Genomic DNA, 23,263 nt, shown 5'->3' on the forward strand with positions numbered 1-23,263 from the left:
AGAAAACCCTTTAATAATGATATCACATAATGAAAAACTCTTCAACAAAGATAAACATATTAAAGAAAAATTATGGAAAGCATTTGATCACTGATTAATCATAACATAATAAACTTTTTGGTTACAAAAAATGCACAAATTCAGACTCAAAATAAAAAACTGACCTTTTTAAAAATTAAAACATAAGGGACAAAGCAAAATAAACCTTCAACACTGAGACACGGTAATAAACATCCTTTTAAGGAGGGACAACATAAAACACACTAACATGAAACCTTTCAGACTTAAACTTCAAAACACGAAATGAAATAGATCCTTTATAAATCAAAGCACATAATTAATATTGAACAAAAGAAAGGAAAAGTCAAAACCAATTAAAAGAAAAATACACTTCAACTCATAAATGACACAACAAGAAAACCCTTCATAAATAAATAGATACACGCATATACAAAACATAGACCCTACTACATTACAAAATATGCCCTGTCAAAATATAAATATATACACATACATAGACATATACACTAAATAACTAAATAAAGGTAATTTACAATAAAAAGGAGATTTGTCTACTCGTGAAAACATTGGCAACAGATTCTCCAACACAATAGTGGATTTTCAGTGTGTCATAGTGATCTGGTGAAGGATATCTCATGCCCTTGAAAGGTTTTTAAAGTCTTTACCAGTTCACTTTAGAGCTGACACAATTCTCGTTCTAACCACGAGTCTCTTTACATTTCAGCAAGCTATCCTCCTCTGTCCACCTGGCTACCTATTCTTGATGATGGTGCTTTAATACCTGAATCTACTGCAACATAAGTTGCTTCAGTATTTGTGTTGGGATGGTGGAGGGCAGTTCGACCTTTTCTTGTCAAAAGGTCCTCTTTGGCTGCTCCGTTGTTGCTATCCTGCCATCAAGACAGAGGCCATTACTGCCATTTTGTTGGTAGAGGGCCAGATTATTGATGATCCCTCATGGGTAGATGATGCTGATAGGCTTTTCCAGTATCCTTGAATGATTTACGTTCCACGAAAATCCTTAATGAGTGGGAGATGAGATGATGAGCACAAAGACAGAGAAACAGGAGATGTCTCTTTAGTTCCTCCACATTGCAATCTCACAGTGGATACTTGAATGGTGGTCCGTAATCCTTGGTTATTACTTGAATTTTGGGCTTCTTTTTAGATGATTGCCTCAATAATTGAGCTTCAGAGAGGCTGATTATTAGTTGGTTCAATTTTGCCCAAATCTCCAATTGGCCTGAGATTCCTTTTTGTGATTAGAGGGGGGGGGGGTAGGGTTTATTGGAGGTTTGTCAGTGACTGTGGGGACTTCAGACTGTGCTCGGTTGTAGCCTTGGTTAGATCTCTCTTGAGTTCTGCTGAGATAAAAGTTAAACCAGTCCCAGGCATCTTAGGCACTGATTAACATTCAAGTAGGTCCTCGAAGTCGCCAAACAGGTAACCATCAGTTTACTGGGCTCTCCATGGTTTAGTAGCACTTTACTGGTAACAAAGACAGAATGATCCACAACTGGCTAGCTGAAAACAATATAGCCAGAAGAGTTAAGAATTTTATCTTAAATAGAAAGAGTCATGATTGAAAATACAAAGTCAAATTAACTCTGGTTGGTCCCAAAACTTGATAAAAAAAAAGTGAAGGTTAAAGCTATGAAAGCCAGTTACAACAACATGCTCTTTTAAGAACAGAGCTGAAATAGTTGCTATGGCCAAGTGGCATTTGTATAGAATTACAAGCATTAAGATATACATGGCCTGTAGACTATTTATCCGTAACACCTGTGTACATCCCAGTCTACCCAGTCTTCAGTGGGTCTCACACTTAACCACAATTTAGCAGTGCTCTAAGCTGTTGTTATTGTTATGTCAATGGCTTATGGCTATCTTAGAACTCGGCCACATTCTTCTACATACTGTCTAACTGTTATGCAAAATAGAGCCCAGATCCAGTAGGAAATAAATCGTGTGTGTGTGAGAGACTGTCAACTCTTGTAAACAAAATTAGGTTGCCCATCAGATGAGCACAGTCTCGATTCCCTGAATATTGAAGTTCATTACCGCTAATATCTTATTTCTCTTTTTGACTTCTTTCAGATACAAGTAAGCCTTGATAAAAACAAGTATCAAGCAATACCACATGGGTTTTACAGTCATCACTTTTATGCACTATAACTGTGCCTTGTACTGAAATATACAGAAAAACCGTGTTCTTAAAGAAATATTTCAATCTACGTGATTGAAAAAACATTTACTCACAAATGTATAAAATATTGTGCACGCTAAATTTAACTCTGGCGTGATTTTTGATATTGTTAATAAATTTAACTTCGCAAAGATAAATTCCTTTACTCACAAAAACGTTTTTAACTATTAGCAGCAAACCAACGGGTCAAACTGTGTTTTCTACCTATTATAGCTTGAGTCTAACCGTTACGTTTATCTTTTCAACATATATTCACTACATGCCAAACATTTTCTCTCTTTCACATACATGAAAATAACATGCTTTTTGTATCTTTACAGGTCAATAACCATAGTTAACTTCATACTTTGAGATTTTAACACCATGATCAAATCCTTTCCTTCACTCAACTGTTTCTTGCCTGATGGTTTATAGTGATTAATTCACTTGTATTATACAATACTCTTGAATGTTTCTAGGTAATGTTACATACATATGCGCAACACACACATTCACTCATTAACACATATAATATATATAAGCTGTTGGCTATTTATAATGCTCAACTTGTTCAGTGGTTAGAACACCTGAGCCTTGCATTCAAATACCAGTATAGTTGGGATTTATAAAAATAAGTAATTATGTTTAAAACAAGTTCTTTCAATATACAGAAAACACAAATACCATGATATTTTAAGTTAGTATTTGTTAACATTGGATTATGAATACTCGATGTCAAAATGATTCAGTGATTACAGTGCGTAGACATATTGCATTCAAATCCTAGCCAATTTGGGATTTTATGTTAACTTCTTTTCTTTAATAAATGATCATGTTTATAGCAAGTTCTTTCAATACCATCATTGATTAAATCAGTAATTTGAGATGTTGGTTAGCCTTCGAATTAAAGGGTGGCATTTTGCAGCATTAAACCACCCTAGCTTTTCATTTCAATTGAATACTTCTGACACCATCTATGAAATAAATTCTAAACTAAAATTCTGAATGGTGATGATGGTGGTGATGACTAGCTGCCTTCCCTCTAGTCTTTCACTGCTAAATCAGGGAGGGCTAGCGCAGATAGTCCTGGTGTAGCTTTACGCGAAATTCAAAACAAACAAACGGGTTATGGTCCCCTTATGTCTCTCTCGTGTGTTGAACATGTACATCATCTAGTATACATTTATTTGCATGCTGCACATCATCACGCATACTAATAGCCCCAGACAACTAGCCTATGACATCACGCACCTTTACCATGATACTTGGGCTACTCCTCTGAACTACACACTGATAGCTTCAATGTCGTGATGTAATTTGATCTGTATTCAGTGTATCTCAACTTATTTTCAGCCATTTCAAAATAAATAATCCTGTAGAATCCAGCTAAACTAGAATTTTTCAGCTAAAATTCTCCTAACCAAGATTAATAATTGCACTGTTAAACACTTTCAAATCAATCTAGACTAAAAATAATAACCCACAAAAAAGCATATTTACTGTCCTAGAAGGCTGCCAACATTAGCCGACAAACTAACCATACACAAGTTTATTCACTTGTTGTAGTTCGTACAACAGAAAAATAAGTACAGACAAATCCAATGAAATAAAACCTATTCCATTCAGATTCACTACAGTCTGACTTACATTCCGTATTGACTGATAGCACAACTCCCACTGGTTATATATGGAGGCGTTATATATACATTTAAGTGTAGTGAGCACTTAATGCATGATTCTGGGAAACTGTCACTACTTGGCTAAATATAGGGCTACTGTAGCTATGCGAAAATGATCTATAGAACAATTCTAGATCTAGTTAACACACAAGGCCTAGGTACTAACATTACACATATTAGATTTTAACATCAGTCATGTTAATGTCTGATTCATAGGAATAATTCAAGCTTTATCCTATACATACTTGCCAATAATTCCTATAGAGGACAACACATGATGCAAAATTGTAACTTATTAATATAAATATTAGTATTTTATTATTTTACAGCCAAACTTGCTATGTTTAACAAAGTATTGGAAAACACCCATTTACCTGGTTAAATCACAGTATCAACAGATTGGTTAAAATATAGTGATTATGTTTTTGGACCCGTGCAGCATGTCAGACGATAACGTGCATGTACACACACACCAAAACAGTCTATTGGATTGACAATTGATGTTTTCAAACTGTTGACTTGTCTTTACACTTCATTAATTTTTTTATTATTGATCATTGTCTATACTTTCAATACTTTTCCAAAACCTTTCAGAATGTTTCATATCTCCAGGCCTGGAAATGCCATTCAAAAATGTTTCAAGGATTTCAAGGACTGCAGGAATTCTGCACTTAATGAGTATTCGTCACAAAGTGTTAGATGACTGCTTCATTAGAGAAAAATGTTCAATAGTTTTCAATTCAGGTTTCTTCATGATCTGTGGATGACCTGGCAATAGGGATAACTGCTCATAGAGGTTCAAAACTGCCTCACATTTCACAATCTTCACTAATTCGTACTTGCAGTTTCACCTGCTGGCAAAAGGCTATTGTTGGTGAACATTGGCCACCAACAGCATCCCTAGTATCTTCTGACTGAATGGTGGCACTGAACAGAACTGGGGTAGCTCTATCCAGTCCTAGAATTATCTGAGGGTCCTAAAGAGATTAGATCAGTCTCATACCCACCACGCCACGCATACCACCATGATCATCCTAAGTTGATTGAGGTCAGACTTCAGGGGAAAATATTCTTGGTTACTCTGGGTATTCCATATAGCAACTGTCTATTTTGCATGGGCTACAGCCACAGGAAGATGTTTATCAGAGACTGTGCAGCATTTGCAAAAGCTCAATATCCGTGAGAGGACTTCTCATAGACCTGATTGTACCCCATAACAACAACTCACCTTCAGCAGCTATCTTGTCCTTCTAGTTAAAAATTTTTCATTTTGCAAAAATTCCATTTGAAAGCAAAGCTTCGACTCAATGGTGCAAGAGCTTGAAAAGCATAGATAACAAGACAGTCATCTAGAGAAAACAGATCGAAAAAATAACAGTATCCTGATCATAGCACCAAAATTGTCCTTCCTAAATACTCTGTGGTGTTCTCAGATTGTCTGATTTTCCCTAAAGTAGCCTGCAGAACCTCAAAAAGGAGGATTTGCTGGATACTATATTATAGGGCAATGCCATATTTTCCTTGCTTTTGACTGAGTCTTTATACAAAAGTAAGAGGCCGGATACAAGGCTGTAAACAATTATACCTTTATTATGAAATATTCAAAACAATCAAAGTCCAAGTTAAATTAAACACTTGAACAAATGCTTGCAGTCAGCTGGCAAGAGAGTGAACTTTACTACTGCTCTCTCACTAGTGTGCTTCTAGCCCTATTAAACTAAAGTTGAAGTTGTGCTAAACACATCTCAAGTCTGATAAACAAAGAATCTCAAATAGGTTTAGTAAATCTCAGTGAAGCTGAATTTGGCAAAAAGTACTAAAATCTGTTAAACAAAGAAAAACAATACAACGAAAACAAAGTTCTTTCTCCCCATGTACATGCACCATCCATTTGACTGAGAGCCACTTTCTTATTATCAAAGAGTATGATATACCCCTTGGCAATCATACGGTTCACCATCATAACAGACCACTGCTTCTATTTATAGCATCATTTATGCTACAATGATCTCTTCTAAAGGAAAACGCGTGATGACTTTTGTGACTTATGCAGTCCCATGAAAAATCAAGACAAAAGAAACATAGTAGTTTCTTTTATTGACGTTCTATACTAAGAGTAAACCTTAAAATACACTGAAAATTCGAACCATTATCCAGCAGCTAAAGAGTTGAAAACACATAATATGTCCACATATCATACAACTAATTAGAAAGTACTACACTAGTACAAAAGTAGAGGCAGACACACTATGCACACAGTAGTAATGTTAACCTGTTTATGACTTACAAGACTAAAATATTGAATGACTAACATGTTGAGATCAAATGTTTGGTTGGTTGAGTATAATCTTTGCATAAAATTGCAGCAAGTCTTTATGTTTCACTACGACATGGGTCCACGATTCTGCAGAGGTTACATGAAATTGTATTGGAAATGATTCTGGATACAATGAGAAAAAAGTATAAAAAAGAAGTACTACAATAATGTCACCCCTATATCGTTTTAAAATTAAGAGTACTAGAGTACATCCATGTTTTGATAGTTTATGCTGTGATTGATTATTATCTAACCAATCAGAAAGTGCCCCACTAATATAAGGTCCACAAAAGTACAGGTAGTCATACCATGCCCAATAGTAGTAGCAGTATGAATCCAGATATGGCTCTTAGGACTGAAATACCATAAGATAAGCATATAGAAATCAAAATTGTGGCTGGTTATTCTGGCACAAATTGCAGCAAGATTTCATGTTTTAGTAGAGATAAAAAGAAGTATGTTGTAAGTGAAACCACCGAAGACAACAAGGAGTTAACTACAGATATATGAGAGTCATATATATATATATACTGTTGTGGATACAACGTTTCGGGCAATGCCCTTCTTCAGATACAAACGCTTGAAACAATAGGAAGTTATATATATATATATATATATATACATATACATAGATACACTCTCATATATACAAACAAATGCATATCTACACATGCGTGCGCGAGCACGCACGCAAACGCATACATATATGATTATATATGCATTATAGTTTAAAAAAGTAAAAATCTAGAACTGAGAATTTGGTACAAGTAAATATAGGATTGGTCAACAAAAGTTTAAAAAATCAAAATAAAAAATAGATACATAATTTACTTTATAAAACGTTTTAAGAGAGGATAAAATTAAAGCGAGATATATTACAAAAAGCTAAAACGTTCATTTATCCCATAGAAGTGGATAGTTCCCAGATCATAAATTCTTTTGTTTTCTTGTAATTCGCGATTATGTTTGGTTGTAGGGGCTTTCTTCAAAACAAATATTTCGAAATGGTCAAGTGTGTGGTTGTACAAATTGAAGTGTCGGGCCATTTGTTTATCTGCGTTACAATTTATTATGTCTCTGAGATGTTCTGCTAATAATCTTCTGGTTTCCTATGTATAATTTTTCACAACATAGTGGAATATATAATGTATTTTGATGTGCAGTTATACTGTTCTTTAAAGTAAAAACTCGATTTAGGACCCTGCACGGATGTTCTTGAGTCAATATAAGCACACTTGTTACAGCGCTTTCTATTACAAGGATAGCTACCTACAATACAATTTGTGTCTGTTGAGGTAGGTGTTTTAAGGATACGATGAACTACGTAGTTTTGAAACCTTCAGGTTTCAGTAGAATCTATATGTAGGAACATGAACAGGTTAGTGAAACTTTCACTGTTAATAGCACATGTAGTCATGGTAGAAAACCAAAACTTTCCACAATGCTTTACGTTAGGTGATGGTTGAGTAAAGATCATGCCAATAACTTTGCTGCAAATACAGGTGTGAATGTTACTTTTGGAAATGTAAAGTGTGAAGCCGTCTCAATGGATGTATAGTTGCTAGAAAGCTGATGCCAAGAAAAAGTAATCAAATCAAAAGGTTGTAATGGACAAATACTGAAGTTTTAGTTGTTTGGCAACAACTAAGGACAGTTTGATCGACAGCAAAGAAAAGAACGGAATCACAGTCAATATACAACATCTACAGTGAAGTATGGTGGGGGATCAGTACAAATTTCAAGGTCCATCTTAGCCAATGATGTCGTTAATCCACACAAAACTGAAGGCAGCTTAACTGTTGAAAAGTACAGACAGCTTCTGATCCATCACGCCATTCCCTGAGGAATGCAACTCATCAGGTGGGGATTCATCTTCCAGTAAGACAAAGATGCTAAGCATACAACAAGTGTGGAATAACGATATCTGGATAGTAAAAGTAGGAAATGGAACACTCACAACCTTGGCTTGGCCAATGCAAAGGCCCACATTGGAGGCTGTATGGGTTTATGTATGACCCGAGAAGGGCAAAAGGCAACCAAACATTATGACTGAACTGTATAGAGCAATATAAGTAATCTGGAACCATATACCATAGCCGTATAGTTATAAACTGCATAGCAGCAATGCTTTGTGTAAAACAAGGGTCACACGCATATAAAATACTAGTGCGTTGTATAACTTATTCGCTTTTCTGTAGTATTTTATGTGATAATGTTTTGTACCACTAATAAATTCATCATTCAGTTGCTATTACTCATTATTTGTAACTGCTGTGCATCACCCGTGTGTTTCCATAATTACTTCCATTATTGTATATATGTATAGGATATGCGTGTTCCTAGTCATAAGCTAGAATTTCATTTCTTATTAAAATGTGCTTTAGATAATTTCGCGAAGTAGTTTAGTTAAACTAATCAATGCACACCAAAATATGTGCTGGTTTTATATTGCGAAGGGCTGGGGATGCCATATGGTTAGTCTGCCTGATTATGGATTCAAAATCCATGGTTTGTGTCCAGTTGTATTGTACAGAAAAAAAAAATGCGCTTTGCATTTTGGGTGAATTATAAGAGTGACGGTCTAATCAGGAGTTCGCTGTAGATGCTGTTGACTGGCTGCCTTTTCTGTGGTCTGGCAGTTTAAAATCAGGCACATCTAGCACAGATAGCTATTGCAATGCTATGCGCGAACACTTATAACGCAGAACATTTGATGAGACTATCAAATATTTGCTTCCAAAATAATATCACGGCTTTATTACAGATTGAATAGAAATTACTAAAACTTATACCATTCTGTAAAAGTATTATATACATTTTACAAATGACTAATCGTTTTCAAATTATTATTTCAATTTTGGCTCCTATAAACGTACACGTGTTTACAAAACAATAATACAGGTTATTAATGGTTTTATATGTTAGATAACTTACTCTTCAAATTGAATAGCTCTTTATGCATCACCATGGTCCAAACATACAGGTCAAAAGCATCAGAGCTTTTGCGATCCGTAATTTAGAACTACAATCACCAGTATTCTCCCTCTACATGTTAATCGAATAACAAGATTGACTGTGACAGTTGTGAGCATTTCGCGGCATGAGCCTTGGACCTTAAGCTACTTAGCCCAGTGCACTAACACCACTAGGCCTTGACCAGCCTTACGTACTTTAGAAAGGCCCTTAGCTTTCCTTAGATGTTTTCAGATTTCTTTTAGTTTTGTTTTTTCAGTTAGAAACCTATTATTAACTACGACTAAAGAGCTGCACCAGACTAAAGGTTTGAAACACCTAACACTCCTCATGTTTCTCTAAACAGTTTGAGGTGTTTTTATTTTTATTTTCACAGTAATGCTAAAGACAGTTTCCAAAACTCTGAAATTAAAACACATTGTTTACACCTAAAAGTATTTACTAAATTGTTAATAAAATCATTATTACCATTAAATTCATTATATTAAAATAATGTAATCAAATAACTTTGATTAAAAAGCATTTTTTACAATATTTTATCAAGAAAACCTTCGATAGATGTATGCATACTATAAATGAATATACATATTACAGTGGGATGTAACTTTTCCTTCTGGTTTATTGAAAAGAGCCTACCGGTTTCCAGGGTCGATGCTGTGACTTCCTTAGACCTCGGTCCGAGACCTGCTTTATTGTAGGCCTGGATTACTACACTATAAGTAGTCAATCTATCTAGATTGGTCAAATATGTCGTCTGCCATCCAACTCCTTCAGAAGCTGACGTAACTGTGGTCACGTCTCTTATTTGATAAGGCTCATCTTTGTTAGTTTTTCGGAAACCTATGTTGTACCCGGTGATAACTCCATGCTGCAAGTCCTTAGCAGGTGGCTATCGAAAAAAGACCATTTATAAAATATGTGAAGATTTCGAAAAAATATCTTTGAGAAACAAATATTTATATCGCAGTTAAAAATACAAGTGATCTTACCTTCCACATAACTTTCAAAGACTGAGAACCAGCTGAGTAGACGTTCACCTCAATAGGAGCACCAGATGGCGCTACATATAATAAATAAATATATCCAACGAATATCACAAAAACTTTTATTTAATTTCAGAAAGAAATATATATATATTTATGAAATTTTTATTTGGTGTGCGATTTTAAGAACAACAGAAGTAGAATAAATATATATTTTTTGTAAATATTATATATCTTTAAAAAGCGATTAAAATATTGTAATTTTTTTAAGTTTGTAAAATTATTTGAAATATCCATAATTAATTTTATTTGACACATACTTTCATTACATTATCTTTGCTTACCTTCTTCCTGTGTAGTTATATTAATGACGTTGCTGGGTTCACTGGGTCCTAAACTATTTTCAGCAATTACACGGATATTGTAAGTTGTCACTGGCTGGAGATTTTGAAGAGTTGCAGTACTTCCCAAGCCAGGAATTATCAGTTGCATTACCGAATCTAACCAAAAATCTGAAATACAAAACAACTTTTCAAACGTTATGCAGCAAAAGAGTTACTGACGAATGTAGAAGGCCCATCGCAGCGTATAAAAGTTAAAATCACAAACTAATATATTGATTGAAGTTTTGTGGTGAATCTATTTTCAGATCTCTTGTATTTGTTGTCATAAAAAGAAATATCCTGAATGTATAATACATAACATGAATATGAAAAGAATAATTTAAAATAAATAATATAGAATTTTTATTTAATAAAAATTCTGCCACTTTGCTACCCTACAGGAAACAAGGCTTGGTGTATTCAGATAACTACAATTACCAGAGTAAATATACAAACCATTATTCGATAAACGTTTGTGTGTGAACATCTGTATCAGTTGTCAACAGCTTGGAATGTATCCTCATGTCACTCAATGGGTCCCTATTATCTCCATATACTATTATATTGATTTCAACCAACCTTGTCCTTCCGAGGAGTGACATAAGGGGTCGGCGCTCGGACCTAATCTCCCTATGTCACCACCAAAAGCCCGATACCTTCCCCGTGTGTTGAATGGGACGTCAGCCAGTAAACAATAAATCAGAATAAGAAAACTTTATGTATAACGTTTGTTTGTTTTTAGCGAAATGTTACACAATAGGCTATCTGAGTTCTGTCCACCACCAGAAATCGAGCCCTATATTTTGTTGTAACCTTACCGCTGTCTCACTGGTGGACAAATATAGCACAAAAGACATATTGTGATAAGTACTGGTATTTTTCAACGTTGAAGCGTTATGTATACGCAATGCGCTTGCTTCTTAAGGAATGCATATTGAATATTCTTACCGTTCAAAGAAATACCACATACGCACAGGAAATCGTATGTAGCACGTATAAGGTTTCTGGAAAGAAAATATATTTATAATCCACAGCCAGCTTTAGGGATAGGCCCCCTGAAATGTCGCTGACCTCATCACATGTTTAATTGCTCCCATTCCCACAACACCAGTTAACACATAAGAAAAGCGGGAGCTGGGACTGTTATAATCTAAGGACTTGATTGTAAATTAGTATGCTCAGTATCTCTCAGAAAATTAATCAGAAAATTCTCGTTGCTTTTTTTACAGGTTCACCTTAACATCGTCGCTTGAAGTACATACGCAACACAAGATACTTTATCTCTTTTAAAGGTTGTTTAATAAATTAAGTATGGTATTTCACAATTTTTTTAACATATATTATTACATTATGCTTTTCTTTTTAATGAAACCAATTCATCTTAATTGGATATCCAAAAGAAAAGTAGGAATCACAAGATAAGTTAGAAATGTTAACTTTCTACGGAGTTTTTTTTATAGATATCCAAAAGTAAAACAACTGACGCTGTCAGAAGACAATAAATTTTAACCATTTGGTATAGATGAACATGCTCCAGTGGACAAGAAATACACCTCTTCTCAGGTAGTTGTAGTGTATCTAACTTTAAAACAGTTATGAAGAGACGTTCTCAACACTGCCTTTGATCTCATACTTGGAAGCGACTCGCATTTCATCTATAGAAAAGTGATTTGTGTCTGCTTTATGATAAGCATTTCAGTTAGGACTAAAAAGTGTTACCACTTGCAATGCCGAAACCTAAAACATGCATTTTATAGTGGATAAAAATTAACAACAACGTTGAAAAACATTGCGATAAATTATTAAAATATAAAGAAAACAAAATGTATAACTTTTTTTTTTTGTTCACTTAAGCATCTCAAATTATTATTTGTAGAAACTGTTTACTCTAACAGTTACTCTGTAGTGGTAGTTTGGGCATGAAAAAACAAAAACAAAAACTCTCTCTCTCTCTATATATATATATATATGTATATCCATAAAAATAACCGATTATCGGAAATCTGTTAAAGCTTATCCCTCGGTGGGACAGAGATAAGTCTTCGAATTTATAACGATAAGATCAGCGGTTCGGTTCCCCTCGGTGGACACAGCAGATAGCCCGATGTGGCTTTGCTATAAGAAAATAAACAAACCTGTTAAAACCAGTGTCTTACAACTAGATAGGGCAAAATATAAGTCCAAAAAGTGCATGAAACCTTCAAGCAAAAGTTATATCACAATATCTTTAAAAAACAATCTTCGGTCGTAGTTCAATACTAATTCTGAGAGCTTGTAACGCTAAAAATCGGGTTTCGATACCCGTTTTAGGCAGAGCAGAGACAGCCCATTGTGTAGCTTTGCGCTTAACAACAAGCAAACAAACAGAATTGTGACGAAAAGGTTTTTGATATCTGAGGGTGTTTGTTTATCTACAACAAAAATCATGGTTATCGACACACACACAACGTATATACATCACGATAAAATAACGTCATCTTTGAAAAGATTTAATTATTGTCAAATTTCTGTTTTAAGCGTTTGATAGTGAATAACTGTGAAAATTTGCGGGAAATTAGTTTCATAAAACATCACTTGTTGCTTTTCTTATATAATATTACCCTTCTTAGGTGTGTGTGTCTATTGTTTCATCGTTCGAAATAAATTATATACGAGTTTTCCCGATGTTAAGCCAACTATTTTAATTTTTATACTCTTCATAACGGTACACTTTTTTTTCGCTACGTGAACTCCTTGCCTACACACATATCACATTTCTATATACCATCTATATATTATACTTTCATTGAATGTCTTGTAAATTATTTTACAATACAACCATGATACCAACGTTATACATTGTTATGCATTTTTTTCTATAATGTATGGTAAGAACTTGCCTGTAAGTAGCTTATATTGAACGAGTTGGCGAAGTATCTGGCTGTTCCCGCTGAAGCCGTTTAACCAATGAAATGTTACTGTTCTGCTTGTGACGTTAAGCACGGTTAAATTCCAAGGAGGGTCAGGTGGTTCTGAAAAATTAGGAAATACTGATATTAAATTTAAATAAAATAAAAAAACGATAAATTTCTAAACCAAAGCCAGTCTTCCTCCTTAATATCAATATTAGTAGAAATATATTACTTGAATATTTGTTAAGATGTAATTATGGTTATTGAAGATGTCAAGGGTATGCTGAATAGAAGCTAAATTAGGAAATACTGATATTAAATTTAAACAAAACCAAAGAAACGATAAATTTCTAAACCAAAGCCAGTCTCCCTCCTTAATATCAATATCAATAGAAATATATTACTTGAATATTTGTTAAGATGTAATTATAGTTATTGAAGATGTCAAGGGTATGCTGAATAGAAGCGACATCAACATATAATAACCATCACAAATACAGAAGAGAATTTTATACAACATACTTGTACATAACCTCCAAGAAATCGACAAACTTGCTTACAGAGAATAATTTTTATTTCATTTTTAAAACTTGTTTGTAATCTGTGAATGAGAAATTAGAAAGCAGCAAATCACTTATACTTTTGTGTATTAAGTCGACTTATCGATATTTCAGACGATAAAGGGGAACGGCGTTTTTTTTTTCAATCAGAAGATCTTGAATCAAGAGGTGGGACACCGTTCCGGACGGTTCTGCCCCAATTTAACCCCCTTTTAGTGTCTTTACATTGCATTGAAATTAATATTCGATTATAACGTATAGTGTATAACTTATGAAAAATCTGTTTACTTGATTACGTCTTAACTGCACCAAGTTACTATGCATTCATCCTACCAGTTCTACCGTTTTTTTTAAAACCCCGTTCGGTATATATTTATGTCATGTTTTGTTTTTAGTAGCGGTTGGAAATTTTGATCTTTAAAAGAGGCACTTAAAATAACGTTTAGTTTTTCTGCATATATATAAAAATTTTGTTCTTTTGAGGCATACACGAACATTTTCAATTGTTTTTATCAGCCTTTATTGATATGTAAAATTAGCCTACTCAATTATAAAGCAACGCAAACTGAAAAAATAATATTGTTCTCTTCAGAGTATTAGCAGTATGTCATGTACATATTTCTGGTCAACATCAAGCCATAGAGCAGGAGTGCAAATGATTGAATTTGAAACATCTTCAGACGACTGGTAACTTCTATTGATTACATAAATTAAGAAAACAATATTTCCATTATTTTAACTCATGGCAACAGAATTAAATTATTTTACATAATACAGCAAGTTGTGAATCTCAGCCTTGTAGGATGAAACCTGTAAAACATGAGGTCAAAAAATATTTAGTCATCAATTACTGAAATACATGAAAATGACTTAGCGTATTTTGCCAGAGGGTATTACGAATTAGATGGAAATAAACTAGTCTGAACTATATTACAATTTATTTATATAGGAGGGCAATAATTAAGGGATTTACAAAGAAGTTGAATCCAATCTCGCATACTCTGTGCTCATTGCGCATGTAAGGTTAATTTATAAACTCAAGTTTGAAATATGTATGGCTACCATAAGAAAAAGTTTATGCTAAAATTTATGTACGTATTTATTGCAGCAAAAACGAATAACATTCTCTAGTGGGTAGTGGGTCAGCGGTAAGTTTACGAACTTACCACGCTAAAATCTTGGGTTTGACTCCTCGTGGTAGACAGAGTGCATATAGCCCATTTGCGCTAAAGATAAAAAACAACAAAACGTACGACCTTACTGAGCAGGTCCAACGTTTTTTTATTCTTTAATTTTTAAACACTTTTAAATATATTTATGATAATTATGCTTTATATTTTTGCGACTTTTCATATTTTTACTCTCAATTTGAAATTTATTGTATTTTACTGTTTTATTTATTTTCCTTCTAACTCTTTAATTTTGCTTATCATAAACACACTTGGTCTTAATCGAAATATTTTAATCGTTCTGAATTACAGGTCCGAGCATACTCTTATGGTTAGTAGTGTTTCTGGAGTGTGAATCTGAGGATTCATGGTTTGTGACCCGTTGTTTTAAAAATGCGCAATAAGAGTGACAGTTACATCCCATTCTTCAATCTGAGAAGAGTATCTCAAGTGTTGGTATAGGTGCTGTTGACCAGCTGCTGCCTTCCCTCTAGTCTGTCAGTTCAAAATTATGGACGGCTATGCGCAGTTGACCCTTTATATAGCACTGCGCAAAAACTGTAAACCTGATTATTTTATTAATTAGCTACTGTATACTTAATCTTCTTTTACTTATCAGTATCAATGATTAATGTTTTCATCATGATCTCTTAGACGCATTTCGCTAGCGTTCTCTGCGTGACCTTATGAATCTGAAGATAACAATTATTAAAGCTAGCGTAAGGTCTATCTTACATGCTTAAATAAATATAGTATGTAGCATAAGACTAATTCAGTTTCTAAGTATATATAAGCAGATAGTCTATGTTATTATTTATCATACAAGCTAACACAAACAGAATATAATATAATATACGTTGTCATATTCTAAATGTGAGCTGGTCGAAAGTTTTAATGGATCGTACCAATTGCCTAGGTAACCCCTTTTACTTCAGTCACGACATTTTATTGTCATGATGATTCGTTGCTGTTAAGGAAATGATAGTGATTGTATTCCGATGCAAGCGAAATACATAATAGTATGGTTTCAAAATATTTGGTAAAGTTGCCGAGAGTGTGGTTTTGCATGAGAAGTTCTGATTAAGCTAGTAACTTGGACACTTAAATTTGAATACAAATGCATTAACGCAGTTTACCTTGTACAATTAATTGTATGTTTGTCTCATCTTCTCCAAACTTGTTGGAAGCAAAGCAAGAGTAGAGGTGAGAGTCTTGCCTTAAGGCTTTGGTAATAGTGAGCGTTGATACCTTTTTTCCTTCTTCATTATCTTCTTTAATCAAAAACCTTTGTAAAAGAATACAGTTTAATGTTTTCATACAGCTTAGCGGTATGCTTAAATGCTTATAAGGCTAAAATTCGAGGTTCAATTCTTGCGGTGGGCATATCACAAATAGTTAATTCTGCAGCTGTGCTAAAAAGCAAACAAATAAACATAATACAGTTTATGGTAGTATACATATTAATGGTATATATAGAGATATAATTACCATAAATAACAATTAATGTTAAAAATTTCGCACGAAAATGTCTGACAAAATACGTTAACAATAGAATTGCCATTTTAATGTTTTATTCTTTCCCAAAGCGCTTACAAATATTTTATTTCGATTATAAAGTTATTCGCGTATTTTAATATCACAACTAGAATCGGTCACAGAAAAAACAAAAGAGGATATTAACAATTTAAACTTACTTTTGATCAAGCACATGAGTTTTAATATACAAGTTGTCTTTCTACTTTATTGGTGGAGTTTAAATTATTTGTCGTAGAGTAAAACATTTGAATGAGTTTATGTTAATGTAATTAAATACAGAATTTTCTAGCTGTATATTATAAGAAGACCTATTTTGAGCATACGGGTAATATAAAAAGTCATTACAATGAAAAGATGAAATGAATAAGAAGAAAGTAATTGAAATACATAAAGTTACCGTGTGTTCTTTGAATTATTTAATTCATTTCTGTCCTTTTTCCAAATGATTTTCATTGGTTGTTCTCCTCTAGCGGCACAAGCCATAACTATATTTTCATTTTTTTGTACTGTTTGACTCCTGTATGGCAAATCGAACTGAGGTGAAGCTGAAAAAGAGAGTATTAATAAAACTGAATAAATTGAGCACAGTTTTACAATAACTCAAATTCGGTACATTTGTCCTTATGGAAGCATTCAAAGTAACGAAGTTACAATTTCAAGTGTTTTATTATACTCTCTGTCAGATTCTAATATTAATATGTCGTGATAGTATTTTCTTTTGTGCTTTAAATCATGCATTATAACCAACATGGTTTGGATTTCGCGCAAAGCTACTCAAGGGCTATCTGCGCTAGCCATCCCTAATTTAAAACTAAGAGACTACAAGGAAAGCAGCTAGTGAACACCACCCGCTAGCAACTCTTGGGCTACTCTTTATCAACGAATAGTTTGGATTGACCATTACATTATAACACCCCTACGGCTGAAAGGGCAAGCATGTTCGGTGAGTCGAGTCGAGCGCCCTAATCACCAGGCCATTCCAGGCCTATAACCAACTGCTTTGCTTTTTATTATAAGAAATTTGTGCATATACTTTCATAGTTGAAGTTTCTTCCTTTATCTTTTGTATCATTTTGTATTCAACAAATGAAGGAATGATTAAAGGAAAATAACATAAAATTACGAATTTGAAACATACAAACTAATTAACATTTCATTATTATAGGTTAAGTATACTACTTATATGAACAATATATATATATATATAATTTTTTTTTTGATTTAGCTATCATCTAATATACACATTTGCATAACTCAAACTTGTTATATTTTGTTGTTCAGATGAGGAAAGAAAGTGTTGAAATTTTTCTAGACTTTTCACGGACGAATAAATTATTCTCTTATGCATTGAAAATACGCAGTCTTTAATTTTGTCTCATAATCGCAGTTAATTTGTTCGTTGTTCTCGCATGATATTTTAAATATGTTGTTTTTTGTTTAAAAAAAACAATAGATCTTCACATGAAATAAATAATAGATGAAAAAAAAAAAAGAAAAAAGTTAGAATGTGTTTTTGCGGGAAGCCTTCGAAATGAGCCATGCCTTTCTGGTCTTCTACTAACAACATTAAGTTAAAAAAGGAGGCTACTGTAATGTTACGTACAATATTCTTGAAGTAAGAGGTAAATGTTAAAATATTCTTGAATTTTCTTCTCGACGCCAGTTTCAATTCACTTATCTTGAAATAAAGTATTTGCATAATCTGTGTATATAATTATAGTAATTTAACTGTTAAAGTCCAATTTCAATTTAGAAACATATATGTGTATAACGCGAGCACAACAATGAAGAAAATCTATATATAAAGAAACCAGTACAAGTAGGTTTTAACAGAATGTAGACATTATAGAATATATGATTTACTTTAACGTAATCTGACTGTCTCATACATTTTCTTTTCTCTTGGTTATGTAACGTAATATTGAGACACTGTTGGAAAAGTATTTATTATTAACCAATTTTAGGCAATGCAAGCGTTTGGTTAAGCCAAATACAACTAACCATTTTAAACATTTAGAAAAAATATCCAATATTCCTAGCGTTCGACAGATTATTTTTGATCATTCCGTTAAAAATAATGCAAAGTCCAGTACATTTAAGTAAGTGATAGGCATAACTCACAAATAAAACTGAACAGTTACTTACTTGTTAGTATATCCCCTCATGTCTACGGTACAAACACAAAATTGGCTGACTAACAGATTCACCAATTAATGAATTAGCTCACTGACTAACTAATTGACCAACATTTTGGAGATTTTATATTATTACAATAATTTCCCCCCAATCTGAAAAAAATTGTGAGATGTCACGTCAAATCTAAATACTGAGGACATTTATAAGTGCTACACATCATAAATATGTCAAGCTAAAACTCTCCCTAACAAACAATATAAAAGGTTTAAATTGAAATATTGAAACACAGTTCATAACACTATCTCCATCCTGAATTGTGAAGTTCCCTGAACTTAGATCCCATAATTAGCAATATACTCCCTCTTTATTATTAAAAACATTAACAATCATGTTAACAATTAACATCTAAAATGACATTCATTGAATCAATACTAAAATTATCAAAACGCAAAGTACAATCTTAATTTTGATCAACAAGCCAGTATTTCTTTCCTTACTGATTCATAATATTTAAATGTCACCCGATGAGACAGCGATAATTTTACGGACTTACAGCATTAAAATGCGGGGGTTAGATTCTCCGCTTTAGATACAGCAGATAGTCTATTCTGACTTTGCTGTAAAATAAACAACAAAAACAAAAAACAATAGCATTTATATTGTCCTGCCATCAAATATTTTTAGTTGCTTTATTTTCTTGAACTATGATACAAAGATGATCTCTCTTTACTGCCACTTGCTGTTTTGTCGCTGGAGGAGTTATTTCAAGGTAGTTGGACGAAGGAATCCATTAGTGGCTCCATCCTTGGTGGCACACTGAATGTGGTCTCGACAGGAATCTCGTGTTTTCCAGCAGGGCAACTTACTCCTGGTGAAGTTTTCAGGGAAATTAAGCAAGTAACTGTTCTCCCGTTGACGTCTTTCCACAGACGATTACAACCGATAACCATCAGCTTGGATCACCTATTCTTCTGGATTCTGCTCTGTTACACTCCATGTCGGCTGTTTTTCATTACCATTTACGCCCATCTTTGTTATTACTTGAAGTCCAATTTCTATTGGTGTAATTGTCATATAAAGCACATGTACTTCCTTATCATAGACTTTGTAGCTATTTGACGCTAATAACACCTCACATCGATGTTTCCGTATGAAGTCAGCTCCAAATATGCACTCTTCCTCGATGTCACCTACCTACACATTATGTTGTGTAGAGAAGCTTCCCATAGTGAGCGTTACTTCCAACTTTCCTCTTGTTTGAAATTTATGTCCATATTCTTACTTAATCTCTTGAGTAAGCAGTTTTCTGCCTTTTATTACCAGATCAAGTCGAACAATTGTAGGTGTAGAACCAGTGTAGTGGTTCTCATCAATAAATCGAATATATTTTTTATTTCTGTTGGGATAGGTGGAGTATTCTCAGCCACAAGATATCGTCTCTTTGAGTTATTATGAATGACTTATTCATCACAGTCTCCTATTGCAATTTCCTTCTCCTTTCATCTTTCTGGAGCAGTTTTTAACAACATGTTATTTTAAGCTACAGTTCAAACCTTTTCCCTATGGTTAACATCCTCCACCTTCAGTAAGCAGCTATCTAATTAAATGATTTTGTTTACAGTTCCTGGCAATATGTGCTTTGAAGCTGCAACTGAAACACCCTCCGTCGTATGGTTTACTTCTTCATTTTCAGTTTAAAATTTTCTAATGAATTAGTTGAGCTCTTTTAGACCTTCATCAAAAAAGGTTGATGTTTTTACACTGTTTGATTTAATAATGTCATAATTCCCGGAGAGTGAATTGAATTGTTATCTGCGACTTAAACTGATTCAAGTTCCATGAACAGCTAACTTTATTAACGTACACCTACCATGTTTTAATCTAATTCACATGTCTTCATCCACTATGTCATACATGAAATGTTAACGTGTCAACGAATACATCATTTTACGATGAGCATCCAGTAAGATAAATGGGGCAAATCTTTCCATGTCTTTCGCAAGTTCGGCTAATGTTTCGTCTTTCCTCTATACTCTGTTCATGAAATTTGCTTTGGAAACTTCCTCTGTTGTATCACTCCAAACATATTCTATCGGGAAGCCATCACTGCTTGATTTCTGTTACGTGTCTCAGCTGGAGGGTTACGTAATTTTGCTAAGGTTGGTTCTTTTAAATGGGTGGCAAACTTGTTGTTCACTATTCACCCATCTGCTTTGGAAATTATTTCGAACTAAGCCTGAAATCCTTCCCACAGTTTCTTTTCCATCATACTTTGTTGATTTTTCAAATGGGCGATGTTGTTGAACTGATCAGTTAAATTCCAGAACTGGATTAGGTAGTTATATAACTGGACTAGTATAGTTAAGGTCCTCCGCCCATAGGTGGCTCATCAGTAGTTCTCCTATTTGGTATTTCATGGCTGGTGGTATGGGGTTACAATTCTTGGTCAGATTTGGAAAAGGTGTAATTCGTTTGGTCCATGCACTTAAAACTGATTTTCTAGATCTTTTATTACATCATTGATGTTCTTCTTTATGTCGTTGATTTTGCTGCTATAATATTTCTGGACTTCATAAATATCGTTTTGTACTTCTTCAAATTTGTTATGATCCCTCTGCTTAATTCACAACTAAAATGGAACCATCACTTTTTAAACTTCTTGTATCTACGGCACAAAATCAAAATTGGTAGACATATACATGTAGACTAGCTTACTAACTAACTGACTCTCTCTTTGAATGTTTCTATATTATAACAATATATTTTCTCCAAAGTTACAGGAAAATTCGAGACACTCAGGAAATTTTTTAGCGTCACAAGTCATTACTACAACATGCCAAAAGTTACTCTGCAAACAATACAAAACGTCTGAAATAAATTAAATTATTATACAGTTCACAACAAAACGAGTCTTTCTTTTAAGGTGTGAATAATATTCTCAAGACATAATGATCTAAATATTAGTCATTATAAGACTAGATGCTCTTATATTTCTTTAAGAATGACAAACTTTAACAAATTTCAAAATATTTACTGTGAACTTGAAGAAAGACATGCTGACGGAGACCAGCGCCAATGTCATTTGTTGCTTGACACAAGTAGTAACCCTCGTCCGTCTCTTCAACTTTCCTAACAAGCAAAGTACCGTTGCCAAAAAGCTGCACTCGAATGTTAGAGTATAAGTAAATGAAGTCTCCTGGATTTTGTCCTAAAAAATAAGACACCAACATTTAATTTGAAAAATCAAAATTATCTTTCTTTAATAGTGCAAATGTTATGCTAGGCTTCCTTCTAGGCTGCAAGATAAAGCTTTCGTTTTAGTGAGTATTCCATTTAAAAGGGTTGATTTTCTGTTTACAGTGTAGTTTAAATAGTATTTCTTTTGGTATTAGTATAAAATAAAGGTGTTGTATGTGTTTCCTGTGAAAGATAAGTAACTCACTTTGAAATATTTGTGACCCCTATTAAGTTTCATAATGACTTAACATGAAATATAAAAATACCTTCAACTTAATTTTTTAATAATCCATGATTTGCCGCATATATATATATATATATATATATTATTGCTGTGCATATTATCTCTCAGACCATTGATTTTAATAAATTCATATGTATATATATATATATAAATGTGTGTGTGCGTATAATGAGTTACCACGAAAGAAAAACAACAACGACGTGTACAACATTATGAATTATATATTACTACTTATTGTAGATCTTCATAAGTTCAGTTTTTTGTCATTGGCATTGAAATAGTAAGTTGGCAGTGACAGTGATAATAAAATTTGAAAGTTACTAAATACAACTCCCACTGTTAACTCTTGGAGTATGCTTGTCTGACTGAATAGAGGGACTTGACCATCACCCTTATAGCGTACCCACAACCCCAAAGTGCGAAGTGCATTTAAGTTTCTATTTTTTTTGCGGTATCGGGATGAGAATGCTGGACCTGCAGATCCATAGCATGATGCACTAATCATGCAGTTTAACTGAATATAAAAGTATTGTCTAAAGGAGTGCAGTCAAGGCTCTAAATCTGAGGATAACAGATTAAATATGAATAAGAGGTTAACTGCGTGGTTTCCACATGAGCATATAACATATTCTTAAGGACATTATACTAAAACGAGTTTGAAGCCTCGCCACGCCGTTATAGCCAATGTAACTACGTCCGGTCATGCTCTGTCTGACAACTGTGCGTAGTTTCCATTTCAAAATGCTCCATTACAAGGCTGTTATGCCCAAAGCATGTCACTGCTCCATGAATGATTTTCATATTTCATCTAGTGAACGAGGACAATGGTTTCCCAGCGTCCGTTTCCATAGTCCAATCTCAAAGAAATTCATAGATGACTAGATTGGTATGTCTTGGTAAGGAATAACCTGAATATACACATTTCATTCTCTAGCTGCTTGGAGTATGC

General features: G+C 33.7%; 1 protein-coding gene across 1 annotated transcript in view; it reads right to left on the reverse strand.

The window, feature by feature from the left end:
- The window catches only part of LOC106478202 (Down syndrome cell adhesion molecule-like protein Dscam2), a 135,025-nt gene that overhangs the window by 30,696 nt on the left and 81,066 nt on the right, over positions 1–23,263 (reverse strand). The window contains exons 12-18 of the mRNA XM_022381761.1: positions 21,868–22,041; positions 17,095–17,242; positions 16,298–16,446; positions 13,421–13,552; positions 10,503–10,670; positions 10,165–10,235; positions 9,812–10,064 (exon numbers count right to left, since the gene is read on the reverse strand). Of these exons, the coding sequence (XP_022237469.1) occupies positions 9,812–10,064; positions 10,165–10,235; positions 10,503–10,670; positions 13,421–13,552; positions 16,298–16,446; positions 17,095–17,242; positions 21,868–22,041 (1,095 nt within the window). The remainder of the gene's footprint in view (positions 1–9,811; positions 10,065–10,164; positions 10,236–10,502; positions 10,671–13,420; positions 13,553–16,297; positions 16,447–17,094; positions 17,243–21,867; positions 22,042–23,263) is intronic.

The sequence above is a fragment of the Limulus polyphemus genome, unplaced genomic scaffold (assembly GCF_000517525.1).
Source record: "Limulus polyphemus unplaced genomic scaffold, Limulus_polyphemus-2.1.2 Scaffold189, whole genome shotgun sequence".
Lineage (NCBI taxonomy): Eukaryota > Metazoa > Arthropoda > Merostomata > Xiphosura > Limulidae > Limulus > Limulus polyphemus.